Source organism: Phyllostomus discolor, chromosome 3 (assembly GCF_004126475.2).
Source record: "Phyllostomus discolor isolate MPI-MPIP mPhyDis1 chromosome 3, mPhyDis1.pri.v3, whole genome shotgun sequence".
Taxonomy (NCBI): domain Eukaryota; kingdom Metazoa; phylum Chordata; class Mammalia; order Chiroptera; family Phyllostomidae; genus Phyllostomus; species Phyllostomus discolor.
This window is the reverse complement of record NC_040905.2, coordinates 161859328-161876333: the sequence shown is the minus strand read 5'-3', so window position 1 is coordinate 161876333 and position 17006 is coordinate 161859328. Positions and strand designations below refer to the sequence as shown.

The 17006-nt window shown below is 39.5% G+C and overlaps 1 protein-coding gene across 1 annotated transcript in view; it reads left to right on the top strand.

Moving 5' to 3' along the window:
• Positions 1-17006, top strand: part of RCL1 (RNA terminal phosphate cyclase like 1) — a 59989-nt gene that overhangs the window by 13072 nt on the left and 29911 nt on the right. Inside the window, exons 2-4 of the mRNA XM_028526045.2 lie at positions 7943-8014; positions 10463-10638; positions 16226-16300. Of these exons, the coding sequence (XP_028381846.1) occupies positions 7943-8014; positions 10463-10638; positions 16226-16300 (323 nt within the window). The remainder of the gene's footprint in view (positions 1-7942; positions 8015-10462; positions 10639-16225; positions 16301-17006) is intronic.

Below are 17006 nucleotides of genomic sequence, written 5' to 3'. Positions count from 1 at the left end.
ATCCTAGAAGCAGCAAGAGGTAAGGGGACAGTCACCTACAAAGGAGTTCCCATCAGACTGTCAGCTGATTTCTCCAAAGAGACTTTACAGGCAAGAAGGGGCTGGAAAGAAATATTCCAAGTCATGAAAGACAAGGACCTACAACCCAGATTGCTCTATCCAGCAAAGCTTTCATTTAGAATGGAAGGGCAGATAAAGTGCTTCTCAGATAAGGTCAAGTTAAAGGAGTTCATCATCACCAAGCCCTTATTTTATGAAATGCTAAAAGGACTTATCTAAGAAAAGAAGATAAAGAAAAGACATGTATAGTAAAAGGACAGCAAACTCACAAATATTAACAACCACACCTAAAGCAAAACCAAAAGAAACTAAGTAAACAATTAGAACAGGAACAGAACCACAGAAATGGAGGGCACATGGAGGGTTAGCAGCAGGGGGGTGGGAGGAGGAGAGAGGGGGAAAAGGTATAGAGAATAAGTAGCATAGAATGTAGGTTGAAAATAGATAGGGGGAGGTCAAGAATAGTACGGGAAATGTAGAAACTAAAGAACTCATAAGTATGACACATGGACATGAACTAAAGGGGGAAATGTGGGTGGGAGGGGGGTACAGGGTATAGGGGAGAGAAGGGGGGAAATGGGACAACTGTAATAGCATAATCAATAAAATATATTAAAAAAAAAAAAAAAGAAAAAAAAAAGAAAAATGGTCTTCCATGAAACTGGTCCCTGGTGCCAAAAAGGCTGGGCACTGGTGCTCTAGTGAATTCCAGCTACAGAAAGCTTAGCTTCTCCCACTGTGTTTGTAAAGAAAAGGAGTAGAACTGAATAATTTGTATATAAATAGAAAACTTGAAAGTGCTAGATCCCTCTCACACTTGAAAGGTGGTAAAAACGGCATAAATCAGAGTTAAGTTGACCTTTGTTGATTTTGTTTCTTTTACAGGTTTTTATATAAGCAAAACACAATATATAGGAACATTTGAAGGTGTGGGACAATAAGAGTAATCTTCAATGTTTGTTATTATAAATAAAGTAGCAGTAAAGTTTTTGTACATAGAGCCTAGGATACCTCTTATTTCTGCAAGATAAAGTTTTAGATGTAGAATTGCTGGGTCAAAGACTATGCTTTTGGAAAAACACTGGGAGTGGGGTCAAATCAAAGCATGTGAAAGTCTCATGCTTAATTGGTGAGATGACTTTTCCCTTAATTAATTTCTTTTTTCTAAATCTTTTTTTAAAAGATTTTATTTATTTTTAGAGAGGGAAGGGAGGGAGATAGAGAGAGAGAGAGAGAAACATCAATGTACGGTTGCTGGGGGTCATGGCCTGCAACCCAGGCATGTACCCTGACTGGGAATTGAACGTGCGACACTTTGGTCCGCAGCCCACGCTCAATCCACTGAGCTACGCCAGCCAGGGCTAATTAATTTCTTGTATTGACACCTTCTGTCATTTAAAAATATATATTTAATGGCATTTCTGTCCTGGTAAATTGGAGAGATGATTGGGTTTCTTTGCTTCTTTTGTATTTTAAAGGTATTATTTCTTTGAACTTGATTTTTCATTTTTTCAAATAATCTTTTATTAAAGTATACTACACATTAGGTACACCAATTATAAATGTATAGCTTGATGAATTATTACTACGTGGATATACCCATGTCAAGAAATAAAACATGACCAGTGTACCCCAAAACCCTTCTCATGCTGCCTCCCACTCAGCCTGTTTCTTCCTGTTGCTAACATAAACAGTAAATTGACTTTTTACACAGTAGACTGGGTTTTAAAAAGTATTAACCACAATTTGAGTGTGTATTTTGTGTGTGTGTCTGGCTTCCTTATTTCTGTGTTGTGTTTGTGAGATTCTTCTGTTGTAGTAGTTTCTTGGCTTTCCTTGCTATATTGTGATACTACATTTTTAATATGCTACAATTTATGTATTCTGTGTTGCAAGTCCCACTATGAAGAGTGTGACTTTTCACACTCTTAATGATGTCTTTTGATGAACAATAGTTATTACTTTTAATGTAGTCGTGTTTATAAATCTTTCTATGTTCTTTTAAAGAAATCTTTGCCTACCATGGGCCAGAAAGACATTCTCCTTGAACTTTTAAGGCTTCTGTTTTTATATGTAAACTCTGTTACATTAAATAAGTTTATTTATATTTTTAAAACAGAATTTTACTGAAAAATTTGTGTTGAATTTTAACAGATGTCCTTTCAGTAGCAACTGAGTGCGTTACTTGATATTTTTCCCTGGTTATATATTTAACTTTGTATTTAATTATGTTCTTGTTTTCATTATGCTTTATCTGAAGTCCATTTTTGGGATGCACCCTTCTTAGCCACATTGGGCAGTCAAAAATGTGTTACGGTGCTTTCCTGAGACTTTGTTTAGGAGGTTTTATCCTCATTAAATGTGGTTAGCTTGTAATTTAATATTTTGTGTGTGGTGCTTTTAACTATTTTTCAATTGAAACCATCTCTGCACATTCTTCCTTGTTCTTTGGAATGTGTAACGTAAGAATTTTCTAGTGTTAGAAAAATTTTCCAATAATTTCACTAGTGCTCTTTTCTGTTTACTTGATAAATTTTCTCATTCCTTTTGTTTTGGGCTATCTTGTATCTTTTTTGTTTATTTTGATTTGTCATTGTTGTACATAGCTATTTTAATTTCAAATGTATTTGTAAATAATAGAGAATAATTTACCACAAAATCTTGTAATTGTTTTTGTTGATTATATTATTTTTATTTCTGATTTTATTCACATATTTTCCTGTTAAAAATGAATGAGGCTTTTGAATTGTGTTGTGTTTTCTCAATGAATCACTGTATTTTTCGTACTATAAGATGCACTCCCTCTTTCCCCCCACCCCTGCCCCAGATTTGGGGTGAATAATGGTTGTTCATGCTGCTGTTGAGTTCTGTTTACATTAACATTGGTGAAATACTATGTTGTGTATGCTATTAAATATTTTACCACATTTTTTTTGCTTCAAAATGTTTTTCCTATTTTCCTTCTCTAAAAACAGGTGCGTCTTATGGTCAGAAAAATTCAGTAGCTTAATTTTTCTATTATATTTTCCATTTTGTCTTTTCTCCTTTTGAGATTATTTTTACTTTTTGTCTTATAATTTTATTACATTTCTAAAATCTCAGTTTATTTTGCTCTTGCCTTTTCATTACTCAGAGTGATACCCTTTTTTTCAATCTGTATACTTTTTGATTTGGAAGAATTTCAACTTTTTCCTGGTTATTTATCATAGAGTGGTAAATTTTTCTTTAGTAGATGTCCATGTATTTTGATAAAATTGATATTTTTTAGTATGTCAATCACTGTTTTTCTTGACCTGGTTATAATTTAAGAAAGATGTTATTTCTTCAAGTTAAAATATTATATCACAGTATTCATATTAATAATATACACAATATATAACTATAATTATGTCTTAAAGTATAATATGAACATATTTTATAGATACATTATTTCCAAGTGGATGGATATCTTTTAATTTATTGTGAGTATTGGGTATGTGTTTGTAATTTCTGCCTTTTGGAATTTGGTGAGGAAAATAATGACTCCTAATTTTGCATGTTAATACATAGTTTGCTGTCTCATGTTTTAGTTATTTCTCTAAAGAAATTTAAATCACATTTTATATATTTTTAGTTTTTTCTTTAATATAAGCATTTCCTCATGTAATTAAATAATTGCTTAAAAATATTTTGATGCCTGCATAGTATTATAAACATCTTTTATAGACTTTAATGAGAACAATTTTGTTGACCTTTTAAATAGTGTTGCAGTAACTTTATTTGTATCTTTATATTTTATGTATTTTTAAAAACACACACACATGGCTTGAAATCCGAAGGGAACAAAAGGATTTACATAGTCTGTTTCTGTCTGTCCCCCAGTCTTTCTTCCCTGCGAACTAACTAGTGTTATCAGTTGTGTTTTTTTTCAGGGCTGCTGCTGCTGCTGCTTTTTAAATTACTAGACGAATCCATATGCACTTTTTTCTTTTTCACAGAAATTACCATCTTTATTCCCACTCAGTATACCATGGAGAGGATTCACATCAGTGTGTAAAAACACCTCATTAATTTTAAGGCTGCAGAGTGTTCCAACACATACATGTGTCATAATTTATTTAAGTAGACTAGTATTTCTAGATATTAAAGTTATAACACTTTTTAAATTAAAGTGTATTTACTGAGATTTCCTCCTTGTTTTTAAAGTGTAGATCTCCAGAGTGTGTTTTTCCCCTCACTCCCCTTATTTGACACGTGGTTTTGCTAGTGAAGAATGGGTCAGGCTGATGACTGCCTCCGTCTTACAGGAGTTACTGTCCCTGTAAAGAAATGCTGAGCTTACTTCCTTGGGGGGGTGGGGTTAGGGAGACAGGGGCATTAGGCGTTGGAGTTGGTATTTAAGGAATCCTGAGATTGAAAATCCCAGCAGTACAAATATTTCACATTTGTTTACAATGTGAAATATAATAACATGCATAAGACAGAAAAGTAGTACTTAAAGGATTATGAAATGAACACCTGTATGACCCCATTCAGATCACAAACAACATTGCCTAAGCTTGTGGGGCCTTTTTCATTTATAGCTCCTTGCGCGCCCCCAGTGGTGGCCACTTTCTTGACCATTATTGCATTCATGTTAATTGTCTTCATAACTTTATAACCTCATTATGCATTCTTAAGCAATGTAGTAAAATTGTGCTTATTTTTGGAACTCTTCCCTAATGTTTTTAGATATCTGAAAATTTGTACCCCCAAGAGCAGGCTTGAAGAGTCACAGAGGGTGTGTGGGAAGTGAAGGGGCAAAGAATTCTACATATGTTGTCTTAATGAAGCATGGGGGACTCAGTCTTAGTATTATTAGGTGAACTTGAGATCTTTTTTGTACCAGGTGATGGAGCTGTATCTTCACTGTTGCTGGATTCTGGAACTGGCTTTGTGTTTGGTGCTTTGAAGCACTGCTTCCTAAGCACTTACTTGCTGTGACCAGGGCATAGTCCTGCCTGGAGCTCTCTTTATATGCCCATTCCCTGTGGATTGCACAAGAAAATAAAAAGACAAATTTTTTCTAAAGCCATGCTTTTTTCTTTCCTAATTTATAAGAGCATTAGAGTTTAATTTAGGGCTTTATTCATAAATCCTGTTGTCTCATTTAGGGACCTTGGAAGCTTGAGCAAATCAAAGGTTTTTCAATGGTATATAGATCATATGTGATTTTTAAAAAAAAAAATTATTCTATATAAAAAGACCATAGAAGTAATTTCTAGTTAAGTTTATAGTTGAGTCGCTCACAAAATTTGTGATGGTGCTTACACCACAACCTAATACACATACAAATATATGTGTGTGTGCCAAAGTTTTACAAACAGTACTTTTACTATATATAATTAATTACTCTGATATCATTTGTTCTGGTCTAATTTCATTAAAAATAAATGGTGATTTATTTTTGAAAGGCATCTGCCCTGCTAAGTTGTCTGCAGGATCCTTTAATAGGTCACTGCTTGCATTTGGAAAGGTGCTGTGATTTTCTAGAGGAAAAGGTTGGCTTCGCGGGATTAAACGGAGTTAGGCAAACTCGAGTCATGGTGTGTGTGCTTAAGAGTGTGAACTTTGCTCAGCTCCTGGCCCTACCACTTGCCAGTCACAAGCAAGTAGGTATTCTTGAGCTTAAGCCTTTTATAAAATGGGAAGGGCCTTCCAACTTGGGTTTTTGAGGATTAAATGAGAGAATATGTTTCTGTAAGGTAAGCATTAATAAACACCTGTTGTTATTAGCCTTTATTACTTGTTTCAGGACAAATTGGAGTTTCTCTGACTTTTTAGCTCAGTGGTTTTTGTACAGATACAGAATATACTATGACAGGAGTCACGGGACAGTGTTAAGTAACAGAACAGGTGGATGGGAATTGCTTAGTTGATCTGCTGACCCATTGGAATCAGTTCAGGTGGCTGCTGGAGTCTGTGCTTGCAAATCTGCTAGTTTATTATGGGAGCGGGAACTGCAGAAGATGCCAGGCAGTCACAATGCCTTCAGTGCAGAAGAGTTGGACTTCCTGTTCTTGTTCATGGGCAGGAGGTTAAAGCTAAATTATGTGTATGTGTGTAAGATCAAGTCAAAAAGGCCAGAGGACATATTCAAGGTCTGTCAGGAAAAAATCCAGGCATTGCTAATATAATGAGAATGGTTTGCACAACATGGATGTAACCTGGCAGCCAAGGAAAGTGGACTAGAATGAGCATGCATGGACCGTGATGACTCCACTATAGACTCCACTATACTGGTCAGTGGGGGGTGGTAGACACTATTCAGTGAGCATGTGTACTGTGTGGCTGGCGCATTCACAATGACTGAGCAAGTAGAACAACGAGTGTGCATGGAAATTTTTATGAAGTTTGAACATTCTTCCATGGAAACTATTGGGATGACTCAGAAGGCTTTTGGGGATGATGCAGTGAGTGCAGTGCAAATAAAAGTGACACAAATGCCTTAAAGGTGATTGAGAATCTTTCAAAGTGGTCCACGTTCTGGAAGGCCTGTAACAAGCAGAACACCTAAGAATGTTGAACGTGTACAGGCTGTAATCAACAAAGATTTCTGCTTTCCCAAAACGAAAATCACCTTTGAAAGGGAAGAGATTTCAGACCTTTGATTGGATTCAGGAAAATACAACAGGGCAACTGATGGTGATTGAGAGAACTGGGTGAGGTCCCAAAGTGCCTACTTTGAAGGAGACTGAGGTGTCATTGTCCCATGTACAGTGTTTCTTGTATCTTGTATATTCTTCAGTAAATGTCTCTATTTTTCATAGTACATGCCTGGATACCTTCTGGATGGACCTTGTATTCTTTCGAATCTTCACTCTGCCTCCTCCCATATTTCACTTTGAAAATCAGTTTCTGCTCTTTTACCGCCCTTTTTAAAAGAATGACCAGCTTTTATATTTTAAAGATTTTTAAAAATTTATTTTTAGAGAGGGGGAGGGAGGGGAAAAATGGAGAGAAGAAACATCAATCAGTTTCCCCTTGCAAGGCCAGCATTGAGGCATGTGCCCTGACTGAGAATTGACCAGTGAGTGGCCTTTTGGTTCTTAGGACTGCATCCGACCAACTGAGCCACACTGGTCAGCATGACCAGCTTTTATATTTTAGATAATTGTCTGTTCTTAAAGTGAATTGAAGCACATTTGAATGTTAAAATTTAAACAAGAAAATTAAATTTGTTTAAAGTCCTGTCCTGAAGAGAAACCCATTTATTAACGTTTGATGTTTTTCCTCCCAGTCTTTTCTCATGCATTAAAAAAATAGTCCTTGAATTTAAAAAAATATTTGGCAATAGTATTGTACATCAAGCACTTTTATAGTGAAATTAAAAACTGAACTGGTTAGATAGCTCTAGAGCAATCAATAAGATGGTAGAGGAAGGGAGAAGGGACGCTGTTGAACAGAAGAGACAGTGACCTCATACTGTCTCGGACTGAAGGGTAGCCCTCAAATTAACCTGCCCTCTCAGGTATTCTGTAACAAGTAAGAATTTGACTTTAAAACTCTTCCCTACTTTTTACTAGTTCTCCCTTATTAGGCATGTGCTCCTTGAGGTCAGAAGAACAGGTCTTATGGTTGATAATGTTGCTAAAATTATTCCATTAGATTGCTGGTAGAGTTTCTGTTTCTTGTGGAATATGAAAGCTGAACTGTTTATAATAGTTCTACTAAGCATATATGTTAGTGCTTTTCAACTGCTTCAGGTTCCTCAACCAGGGAACCCACCCAGATCCTGAGAAAAAAAAAAACCCAGCTGCAATGCAGGAAGTTACCTGCCCTCCATGGCAGGGCCTGAATGGGCCGTGCTATCTGGCCATGGTGACCTAACATGAGGCCAATCTGTTTTTTCTTTCTCCTGCAGATTTTGAAGCCAGCTTCATTAGGCTGTTGGACAAAATAACAAATGGTTCTCGAATTGAAATAAACCAAACAGGTAAGCTCCTTTTCTTCCCATTCCCGAAAGCATCTACACATGTACTACTTAAACATTCTTGTGCTTCTTGCTCCTTTTGGTAGTATAAATACTGTATTCAGATGGGAAAAGTCCAGTTTCCTGTTTGTGATTCAGTTGTTTGGAGATACACATGAACTCTGCCATTTTAAGGAGCACACACTTGATTTAAGGAAGTAAGAAGAATGAAACTTTCAGATCAACAAACGAGCATGCCCCCTTTCTTTAACAGTAAAAATATTTTATACCTAACATTTATGTGCAACTTGTCAGAGTGCATTTACTTATCTTGTCACAACAAAACCTTACAGCAGACTCTATGAGGTAGCTGTATGTGCTGAATTTTATTTTTTTATTTTGTCTTTAAAAATAAGGTTCAATAAGTGTATGCAAAAATTACGAAAGTCCCTTCGCCTGTTTCCTGTTGCGCTCCCTCCCTGGGTACAGCCGTGGGCACATTTGCTTGTACGGGTACTTCTTAGACCATCGACAGGGCTGTGCTTGCTGCATGCTCTGCAGCCAGCTTCTTTTTTTTTTTTTTTTTTTTTTTCACTAGCACAAATGTTGCAGGTTAATCTCAACTATTTCCATAAGCCTAATATAGTATTCTGTTGTATGAATGCATAGTAAGTTATTTAATGGCTCCCTACTGATAAACATTCAGGTTGTTTCTAGTTTTTTGTTTGCTATTAGAAATTTTTTTATCTACATTGTATAGGGAGGAGACCACACAAACATCTTTTGACAAGCTCCATGACTGTGTACATTTTTGCATATGTGCAACAAAAGAAACTCTGGACTTTCCCCTATGTTGTCTCTTTTTGGAAAGAAGACAAGCTTGGCTTCATAAGTGGCCTGACACCACACTGAAGTTGTTCATCTGTAGCTGCATTCAGAGAACAGCTTTTAGGCATGAGGCTTCAGATGCCCTTTGCAAGCTGATTCCATTAGACTTCCTTGGCTTGTTTACTTTGAAATTGCTGGAGATGTTTTTTAGCACATTATATTGGTGATTCAGAGGGCAGGTAATTCTGTTCTTGTCTAGTCACATCTGCAGCTTAGGTTGGGAAGTAGACATTTACTCGATCCTGCTTCTGCCTCCTGTCTCCCCCGTCCCAACACCACCCCAGAGTAGAATATTTCATTCTGATGATCTGGTCAGTGTTTCATTTGGTTGATTTGCAGGCATAAATGTATTTGTGGCGTTTAGTGGTTGTATAGCTTTTTTTCTGTTTTGACTTTTGACCTAAAGGATTGATTTTGTGACTCATTCATGGTGTTTAGAATAACTGGTGTAGAATCTATAAAACCTATCCCTTTGAGAAGTGTAGGAGGATATGATTCTGATTTTGATTGATTCTGATTGTGATTGTTGGGATTTTGGTTTTTAATATAGTATAATAAAACCTAAATTTATTTGGTGAAACTCCTGAAAGCTGCTTTCCTTTTGAGTGAATGAACATATTTTATTCCTCTGTTGCTAAATTTGTCTATTGATAAATTGTGCCAGAAGACATTGTAAAACATTTGAGCAGCAAAAGGAGTTTGCTCACCCATTTGTACACCCAAGATACTCTTAAGTATGTTACTTTGGTTTTCCTCTAACATCTTAATCTGGTAAGAAACTTTTTGGATGATAGGCATATATGGAGAAGTGAATTAAGATAATAAGAGTTTCTAATAAAACTATTAAGTAAATTTAGATGTTTTCATTTGTTACTGTTAAAATAGCTACTATTAATGGAATTGCCGTAAAGTACCTGCTTTTTCTATGTGTCTTCTTTGGTAAGTGCAGGATGTGGGAAACCTTATTTCCGGAGCCTAGAAGAAGCTGATTGCCGGTGTGATGGCTTCAGAGCATCATTGTAAACGCCCTTCTCCAGCGCAGTCTGGGAATGTGCGTTGGGAGACTAAGATGCACATTCGGGTTTTTTCTCTGTGCCCTACCGTGACTTTGGCAGTTCAGAGGGTTTAGGGAAGGGCTTAATTTATTACTGTTTATTAAGTTAAACTCACAGTTTATTACTATTACAGGGACTTGACAGTAATGAGTCAGCTTTTGGATTGAAGTGTGGGCTCGTAGGTAGGAATGGCATTTGAAGTCTTCTGGATACCCGTGCCAGACTTTCTCCTTGGGACTCACTACCTTTGTTGTTTTTTGTTTTAATTTTTAATTTTTTTAATTTATTGATTTTTAGAGAAAGAGAGGAATGTGTGTGTGGAGGGGGGGATCACCAGTTTGTTGTTCCACTCATTTATGCGCTCATTGGTTGACTCTGTGTGTGCCCTGACAGGATTGAACCCGAAACCTGGGCTCATTGGGACAACACTCCAACCAGCTGCACTGAGCTGCCCAGTGCGGGCCTCTTTGTTTCTTTCATGAAACTGATTTTTGTGTGTGCTGAATGTGGCTCTCTCCTCTTGTGTAAGGAACAACCTTGTATTATCAGCCTGGCCTCCTGTATGGTGGATCCGTGGAACATGACTGTAGCGTCCTTCGCAGCATTGGCTATTACCTGGAGAGTCTTCTTTGCCTGGCTCCATTTATGAAGAACCCGTTAAGAATAGTTCTGCGAGGAGTGACCAATGACCAGGTTGACCCTTCGGTGAGTAGAGAGGCCAAACCATGGTGTGATTTTTGTTTTGTCTCTTGCTACAACGCAACTTCTGAGAAACAAGTTCCTAATAAAGCACAGGTTTATTGTTGAGTGTATTTTTGTTGTTGTTATTTACCTTGAGATTTAGAGATTGATCATTCCAGGATGCAGATGGATCAAGATTCATAATCAATCAAATTGAGTGACGATTGTTACCCTTCATCAAGGTGCCTTTCATTGTGGTGCGTAAGCACCTTCAGAACAGATGCTTGCAGACTCGTCGTGGTTGACAAGAAATAGGCTCTGCCGACTGGAGTGTGTGAGAGGGGAAGTTTTGGAAGGTCATGTGACAGCAGAGACTGGAAAGTAGACCAAAATTTTAGACAGAAAATATTATCTTCTTGGTATTGTTGCAGCATAATCTTGTTTTATTTGGGCTTCAGTCATAAACTGGAGGGTGTTTTTCACCTGAGAAGAACTTGCAGATTTAGAATAAAGGCATAGGGACAGGGACAGTATATAGGAACTTTGATAGTTTGTGGGCACCAGCAATCTTACTAAGCAGGCTAATTTTCTGCATGTATGGGGAGGATAGTTAATATTCAGGTGGAATTTTCATTGTGGCTACCACAACTGTCTTAGTGCCAGTGTAGGGGGTGTGTGTGTGTGTGTGTGTGTGTGTGAGAGAGAGAGAGAGAGAGAGAGAGAGAGAGAGAGATTCGAATAGTCCTGTCCAGACCTGCCTTAGACCTCTCATGGAGTGAGGGGTCCTCACCTTTGGACGCTGTCAGTGTAGGGATCTTAATGCCTAGGGCCATGATATGAAGCCCTGACTGAGAACACTTATCTTCACCCCTACCGACAGGGAACTGAGACTGATGAAGGGGCAGTAATATCATAATAACTGTGTATGATGCCAGGTGGGTACTGGCAATATCAGGGGGAGCACTTTGTAAGGTATATGATTGTCTAACTGCTATGCCATACACCTGAAACTAATATAATAAACACCTATAGTTGAATGTAAACTATAATTGAAACATTTTTTAAATTTACAAAAAAATCTGAAAACAGACAAACAAACAATGGAAGGGGTGGCTTCTAAAGCAGAATGTGAAGTGTGTAACTTTTCTAACCAGGGAAGACCAGTTAGGTGGTTCATTAAGCTGCAAAGTGGAGAGTGCTGGTATTCACCAATGCACTTATTAGCGTATAAACCTAGTTAATGTGTTATTAGGCAGTAAAAGACTTATTTCCCAGTTCTTGGGAATTCAGGTACATAAACTCTTTTCCTAGAATCTGAGTACATTGTATGATCTGAAATTCTTAACTGTAAAGAAACGTTGAATAAACTGTTTAGAATTTTAAACTAATTTCAAAGGATTGCCTTTTTCCTGCATTTTTCTGGAAGGCCCTGGGAAGTGGGCCCTGAGTTAAAAGTGTGCGTGGGAGGAGGTCTTTGCACGCGTGGACGGGGGCAGGTGCCCTGAGCAGTGGGAAGGGCCCGAAGCGCACAGCAGACCTTGGCACCGTGTGTCCCAGTTTGTGCTCTTTCTGTAATCGCTGGTGATCTTAAAGGCTGTTAACACTGGCAATATTTAAAAAAGGTTTATATACTAACAAAGATTAGTTGATGAATTCCCCAGAAATAGTACCTGTACTTAACTCTTTTATGCAGAGTATTATGAAAGAAATCTGTTTTCACATATTACAGGGCTCTCTGCTTTAGCTAGCTGCAAGATTAAAATGACCTTGGGTAGTACTTGGCTCCAACCCAGAATAGAATAAATATACCTAATCTTGGGTAAAAGGTAACTTCTTCAGCTTGTGGTCCCTTCATTTTGAGCTTTCTTTTTAATGTGAGGTTTCCCCATCAGTTACTGTCCACATTTACTCTGCACCAGAATGAATGTGATGAGTTCCTCCTTCTAGGTCTCATGGGGTGGGCAGTGTGAACACATCTGGGGAGATTATAAGGCTGAGTACGTCTGGGCTCTAATAGAGGTACCAGCAAAGCACTGAGGATTGAGGAGGGTTTTCTAGAGGAAGGGAAGCCACAGAATCAGTCTGGTTTTGGGAGGAAGAGAACTCTGGAGGCTGAGAGAAGGATGAATTGAAGGGGGCTGCCAGTTAGTTTGAACGTAATGGAGATGGAAGTAGAAAGGAAGAGACAGATACGAAGGACAGTGTGGAGGGGAAATGTCATAGTTTGACAGCTAATTGGAGATGGAATAGGAGGGACTGTCCTGGTTGACTTGAAGGCTAGAGATCAGAAAGTTTGACATAGGGAAGAGGGAAACTGGTTGGATGATGGGCGATGTGTTTGGTTTTGGTCCTGTTCCTGGTAGGTTGGGAGGGTATAATTACAGTCTAGAGCCTCAGAGATAGGTCCTCAGCATCTTACCCAGGAAGTTAAGTCCTGAGGAAAATGAGATTGACCAGTGTTGAGGTTGAACACTGACGGCTTTCTGGTTGAACTGACCCTGCTGGAGTTTTTCCTCTGGCCTGCACAGTGTGGTGGTGTGGATATCTGAATTGAATGTTCATGTTTGCAACCCAGACTTTGCATTATAGGGGTTGATGGAGCAGCACTGGACAGCAGTTCTTCCCCGACAGCCACCAATTGGAGCTGGGTAGCAGCTGCCTTCTTTGGAAGAGGCATGAGCTCCAGTTAGCTGGAGGTCTTGGCTGATCTCATCATTTAAATTCACTTTCTGGCCTGTGTTGAGCATTAGAGTTTTTGCTCCATGATGATCCCAGGGCCTGAGAACAGAAGACGAGGAAATGAATGTTTAAGGTATGAGGAGGGGAAGAGGAGCCACAGACAGTGACTGGGGAGAAAGAAATGTTTGAAGAAGCCAGGGAGGACCCAGGCAGTCAGTGTCTGCAGGAGGTGATTTAGGGGTTGGGCAGGGAGATGCAGCCATTGAGGCGTTTTACTGACCTTTGAGAGAGCAGTGTCATTGGAGTGTAAGGACAGTCATAGGCTGGGGAATGAGCAGGAAAGAGAACCGTGGCAAGTTAGGCGATCCAGAAGGTTAGATAGTGATTCCTGAAGAGCTGAGGTTGGAAATACTTTTTTAGATAAGGAGAGACTTATGCCTGTTGTGGGCTGAGGAGACGCTGTAATTGAGAAGGAAGAATTGAGGAGGGTCGGGGATTTAATGAGGGTGACTCCGGCAGAAATCTGGAGGGGATGGGCACGGAAAGCAGAAGTGGTCTGCTGAGCCACCTCCCCTTTAACTGCCTGTGTGGTGGGCATCAGCAAGGTTATGACGTAGCTGTTGAGTAATGTTTTTGGTTTTCTTTGGCTTTGGAGTGCCACAAACTTGAAAGGTAGGGACATTTTCCCCCCTTCCTCACAGACAAAAGGATAGACAATGAGGAGAAATTTTGAGAAGCAAAGTTCCAAGATGTTTCCTTTGAATCTCAGTGATTTGGCACCAGAGCCCCCTGTAAATATTTACGGGTGCCAACACCCTGGTCAGGTGGTTAATGAAGATTCCATTCTTTTTTATTCCTGCCCTGGAAGGGGAATAAAGTCTGCTGTGTGCTGGGCCCTGTTCTAGTAGATAAAATGTATCCATATTTTTTCAATTCTTGTACAAACCATGAGGTGGGTATTCTTGTCCCTGTTTGAGACAAGATAACGGAGAGCGGTTTCTTCCTTTCTATTGCATGGATCTGATGACATTTCTGCCTGTTGGTTGATTGACTGAACTTGTCAGGATGACTGACACCTTTGTCCTAGGGTCAGACTTTTGCTTTTACTCCCTAACACAGAGTGACCGTTCAGTTTCCCTTAAGTAGAACTTGCGGCCCACCCCCACTCAGCTAAAACTAGTGTGCAGAGTTGGTGGAGACTGGAACATGTGTAGTCCAGCTCCTCGTTTTGCACAGCAGGAAGCCAGGGCCCTGGGGAGAGAGGGGAGTGTGCAGCCTCACAGCTGGTAAGAGGCAGAGTTGGGACTCACGCCCGCATATGCTTTTCCAGCCCTCGCTCCACCACACTGAATTGCCTGCCCTTCAGCTCAGGTGGAGGGTGATTTAGGAGATGGGACCATGCCGGAAGTGATACGCAGGCTTCTGGCTGACCCTCAGAGTAAATCTTGACTTTATCCTATATGACTCCAGGTATAGGTAGGATGAGCCAGAAGGACTGTTCTGTTTCTTGCCTTTCTTGTCCCCAGGGGAGCTGGTAGCTGCCTAGTTCCAGGCAATCAGGTAGATAAGAGTAACCCACATCCTGTATTCCCTGGTTTTTTCAGAATCTAGCTTGGCCATCTCCCCAGCTGCTCTGAATACTAGCCTAGACTGACTTCTTGGTTCTGGCAATCCCAAGTGCATATGTTTAGTATTTGCATATGTTTAATTTTAATATGTAGATTGAAATTAGCTAATTTTCAATGAATTTTCCTAGTAACTGCTGCTGCGTCTCCTGATCCATTGTCAGTATGTTCCTAGGCTTCGTAGGTCATTTCTACCTCAGGTTCATTTTCTGATAGCAGAATATGTAGTTGGGGCCTATTCTGTGCTGTAAAACCTTATTGGAGTATCATTCTGTTCAATCCTGGCATGTTGGGAGGGAGCAGCTTGGAGCCAGACAGTCTAAGACCCTTCCCTCAGAGATAAGGAAATTCAGACAGTTGGGATCTTGTTGTCTGAGGCCACGCTGCTCAGTAGAGGTGGAGCCAGGGCTGGTGCTTTCCCCTGCACCCTGTGCTCGCCCTGCCTGCCCCCATGGCCTCCTGCTAGGGTCAGCCACAGTGCTGAGGAGCTGCCCTTTGCCCTTTGGGAGCAAGTAAGGGAGTAATTTTCTTTCCCATGTTGCAGTTGAGGCAGCATTCATTCACTGATGTGTTAGGTCAGCATGATTTAAATATCATCCTTATACTCTGAGGATTCCGCAAATGAATAAGAAAGGACCCCAGGCCTCCTGTGAATTTGGAATAGGGAGGAGATAGCAGTAATACTTGGTGTCGTCTTGCCATTAGTTGTGCAGTTGTGAGTCCTGCATCAAGTAGTTTGAAGTGACCATTCATTCCCCACTGCCTTCACTTTCTTGTACAGCCACCACCTACCTTTTAACTGCCTATGTGGTGGGCATCAGCAAGGCTCTTAAGTAGCTGTCACAGATTTTTTTCCCTTTGCCTTTGGACTGCCATAAGCTTTAAAGATTAAACAATCATGCTGGGGAAAAAATCTTTTGAAAGATTAATTCAAAAATCTGATATTTTTCCAAAGTGTTTTTACCTAAAAGAATGAGCAGAGGTCCCAGTTTGTTTTCTGTTTGAGCCTGAGAGTTTCTTATGCTTTTTGTTTGATGCTCATGGTGATGCCTTTGTAAGGTAGGTGTAAGTCTCCATGCTGTACGTGAGGAAAGGGACTCAGAGGATCTGGTGGTTTATAAAATCTCCGTTTTATTTGGGAGCACGGTCATTCCATGCCCTCACTTGGAAGCCAGAATCCTTTCTCTGGACCAGAGCACACATTAGCTGCCTGGTTGCTATGCCTCAGCCTGCTTCGTGAGCTCTTTCCCATTTGCTCAAAGTTTAATGAAACTTTTTTTTTTTTAAATTCTGAAACAATTCTATAGGTTGATGTTCTTAGGGCAACGGCCCTCCCTCTTCTGAAACAGTTTGGAATTGATGGTGAATCACTTGAGCTAAAGGTAAGAATGTATGAATTGTTACCTGTATACGAGTATATCTGTGTAAACCATTTCCTTACCAATTCATTGGAAGAGCTGCATGACTATGTGTGTGTGTGAGAGAGAGAGAAAGAGAGGGAGAGGGAGGGGGAGAGGTAGAGAGAAAGAGAAACAGACATTTGAAGTCACCATTTATGAGAAGACCCACAGGACATGAACTAAATATTACAGACTTTGAGCCAAAAGGGGCTTTTAGTAATGACAATGGTAGCCGACAGTTATATTGCACTACCTTGCAGTGGAAGGCACTGTTGCAGACATTCTGCATATATTTATTCTTTACTCTTCATAACAACACCATTTGTGTCACGCAGCTGATAAGCAGTGGAGCCAGGATTCTAGCCATAATGCCTCTCTAATCTGGATCATCTACATATATGTCCAGAGCCTTCCCACTTGGATGCCCCTGAGAATTTTCAGTATTTTCCAAACCTAGTAGAAGGAATATAAGCATCCATTTGTTTGCACTTGGAAGGAATTATATCAGGTTGGTGTGATAATACTGGATGTCATAAGCTGTTTTAGCATCTCTACTTTTTACAGGGCAAATGACTTTTTTTTTAATATAGTCATGTGTTGCATAATGATATTTCGGCCAAAGACAAACCACATATACAATGGTGGCCCCATAAGGTAATAGCACTAAAAAATACCTATCACTTGGTAA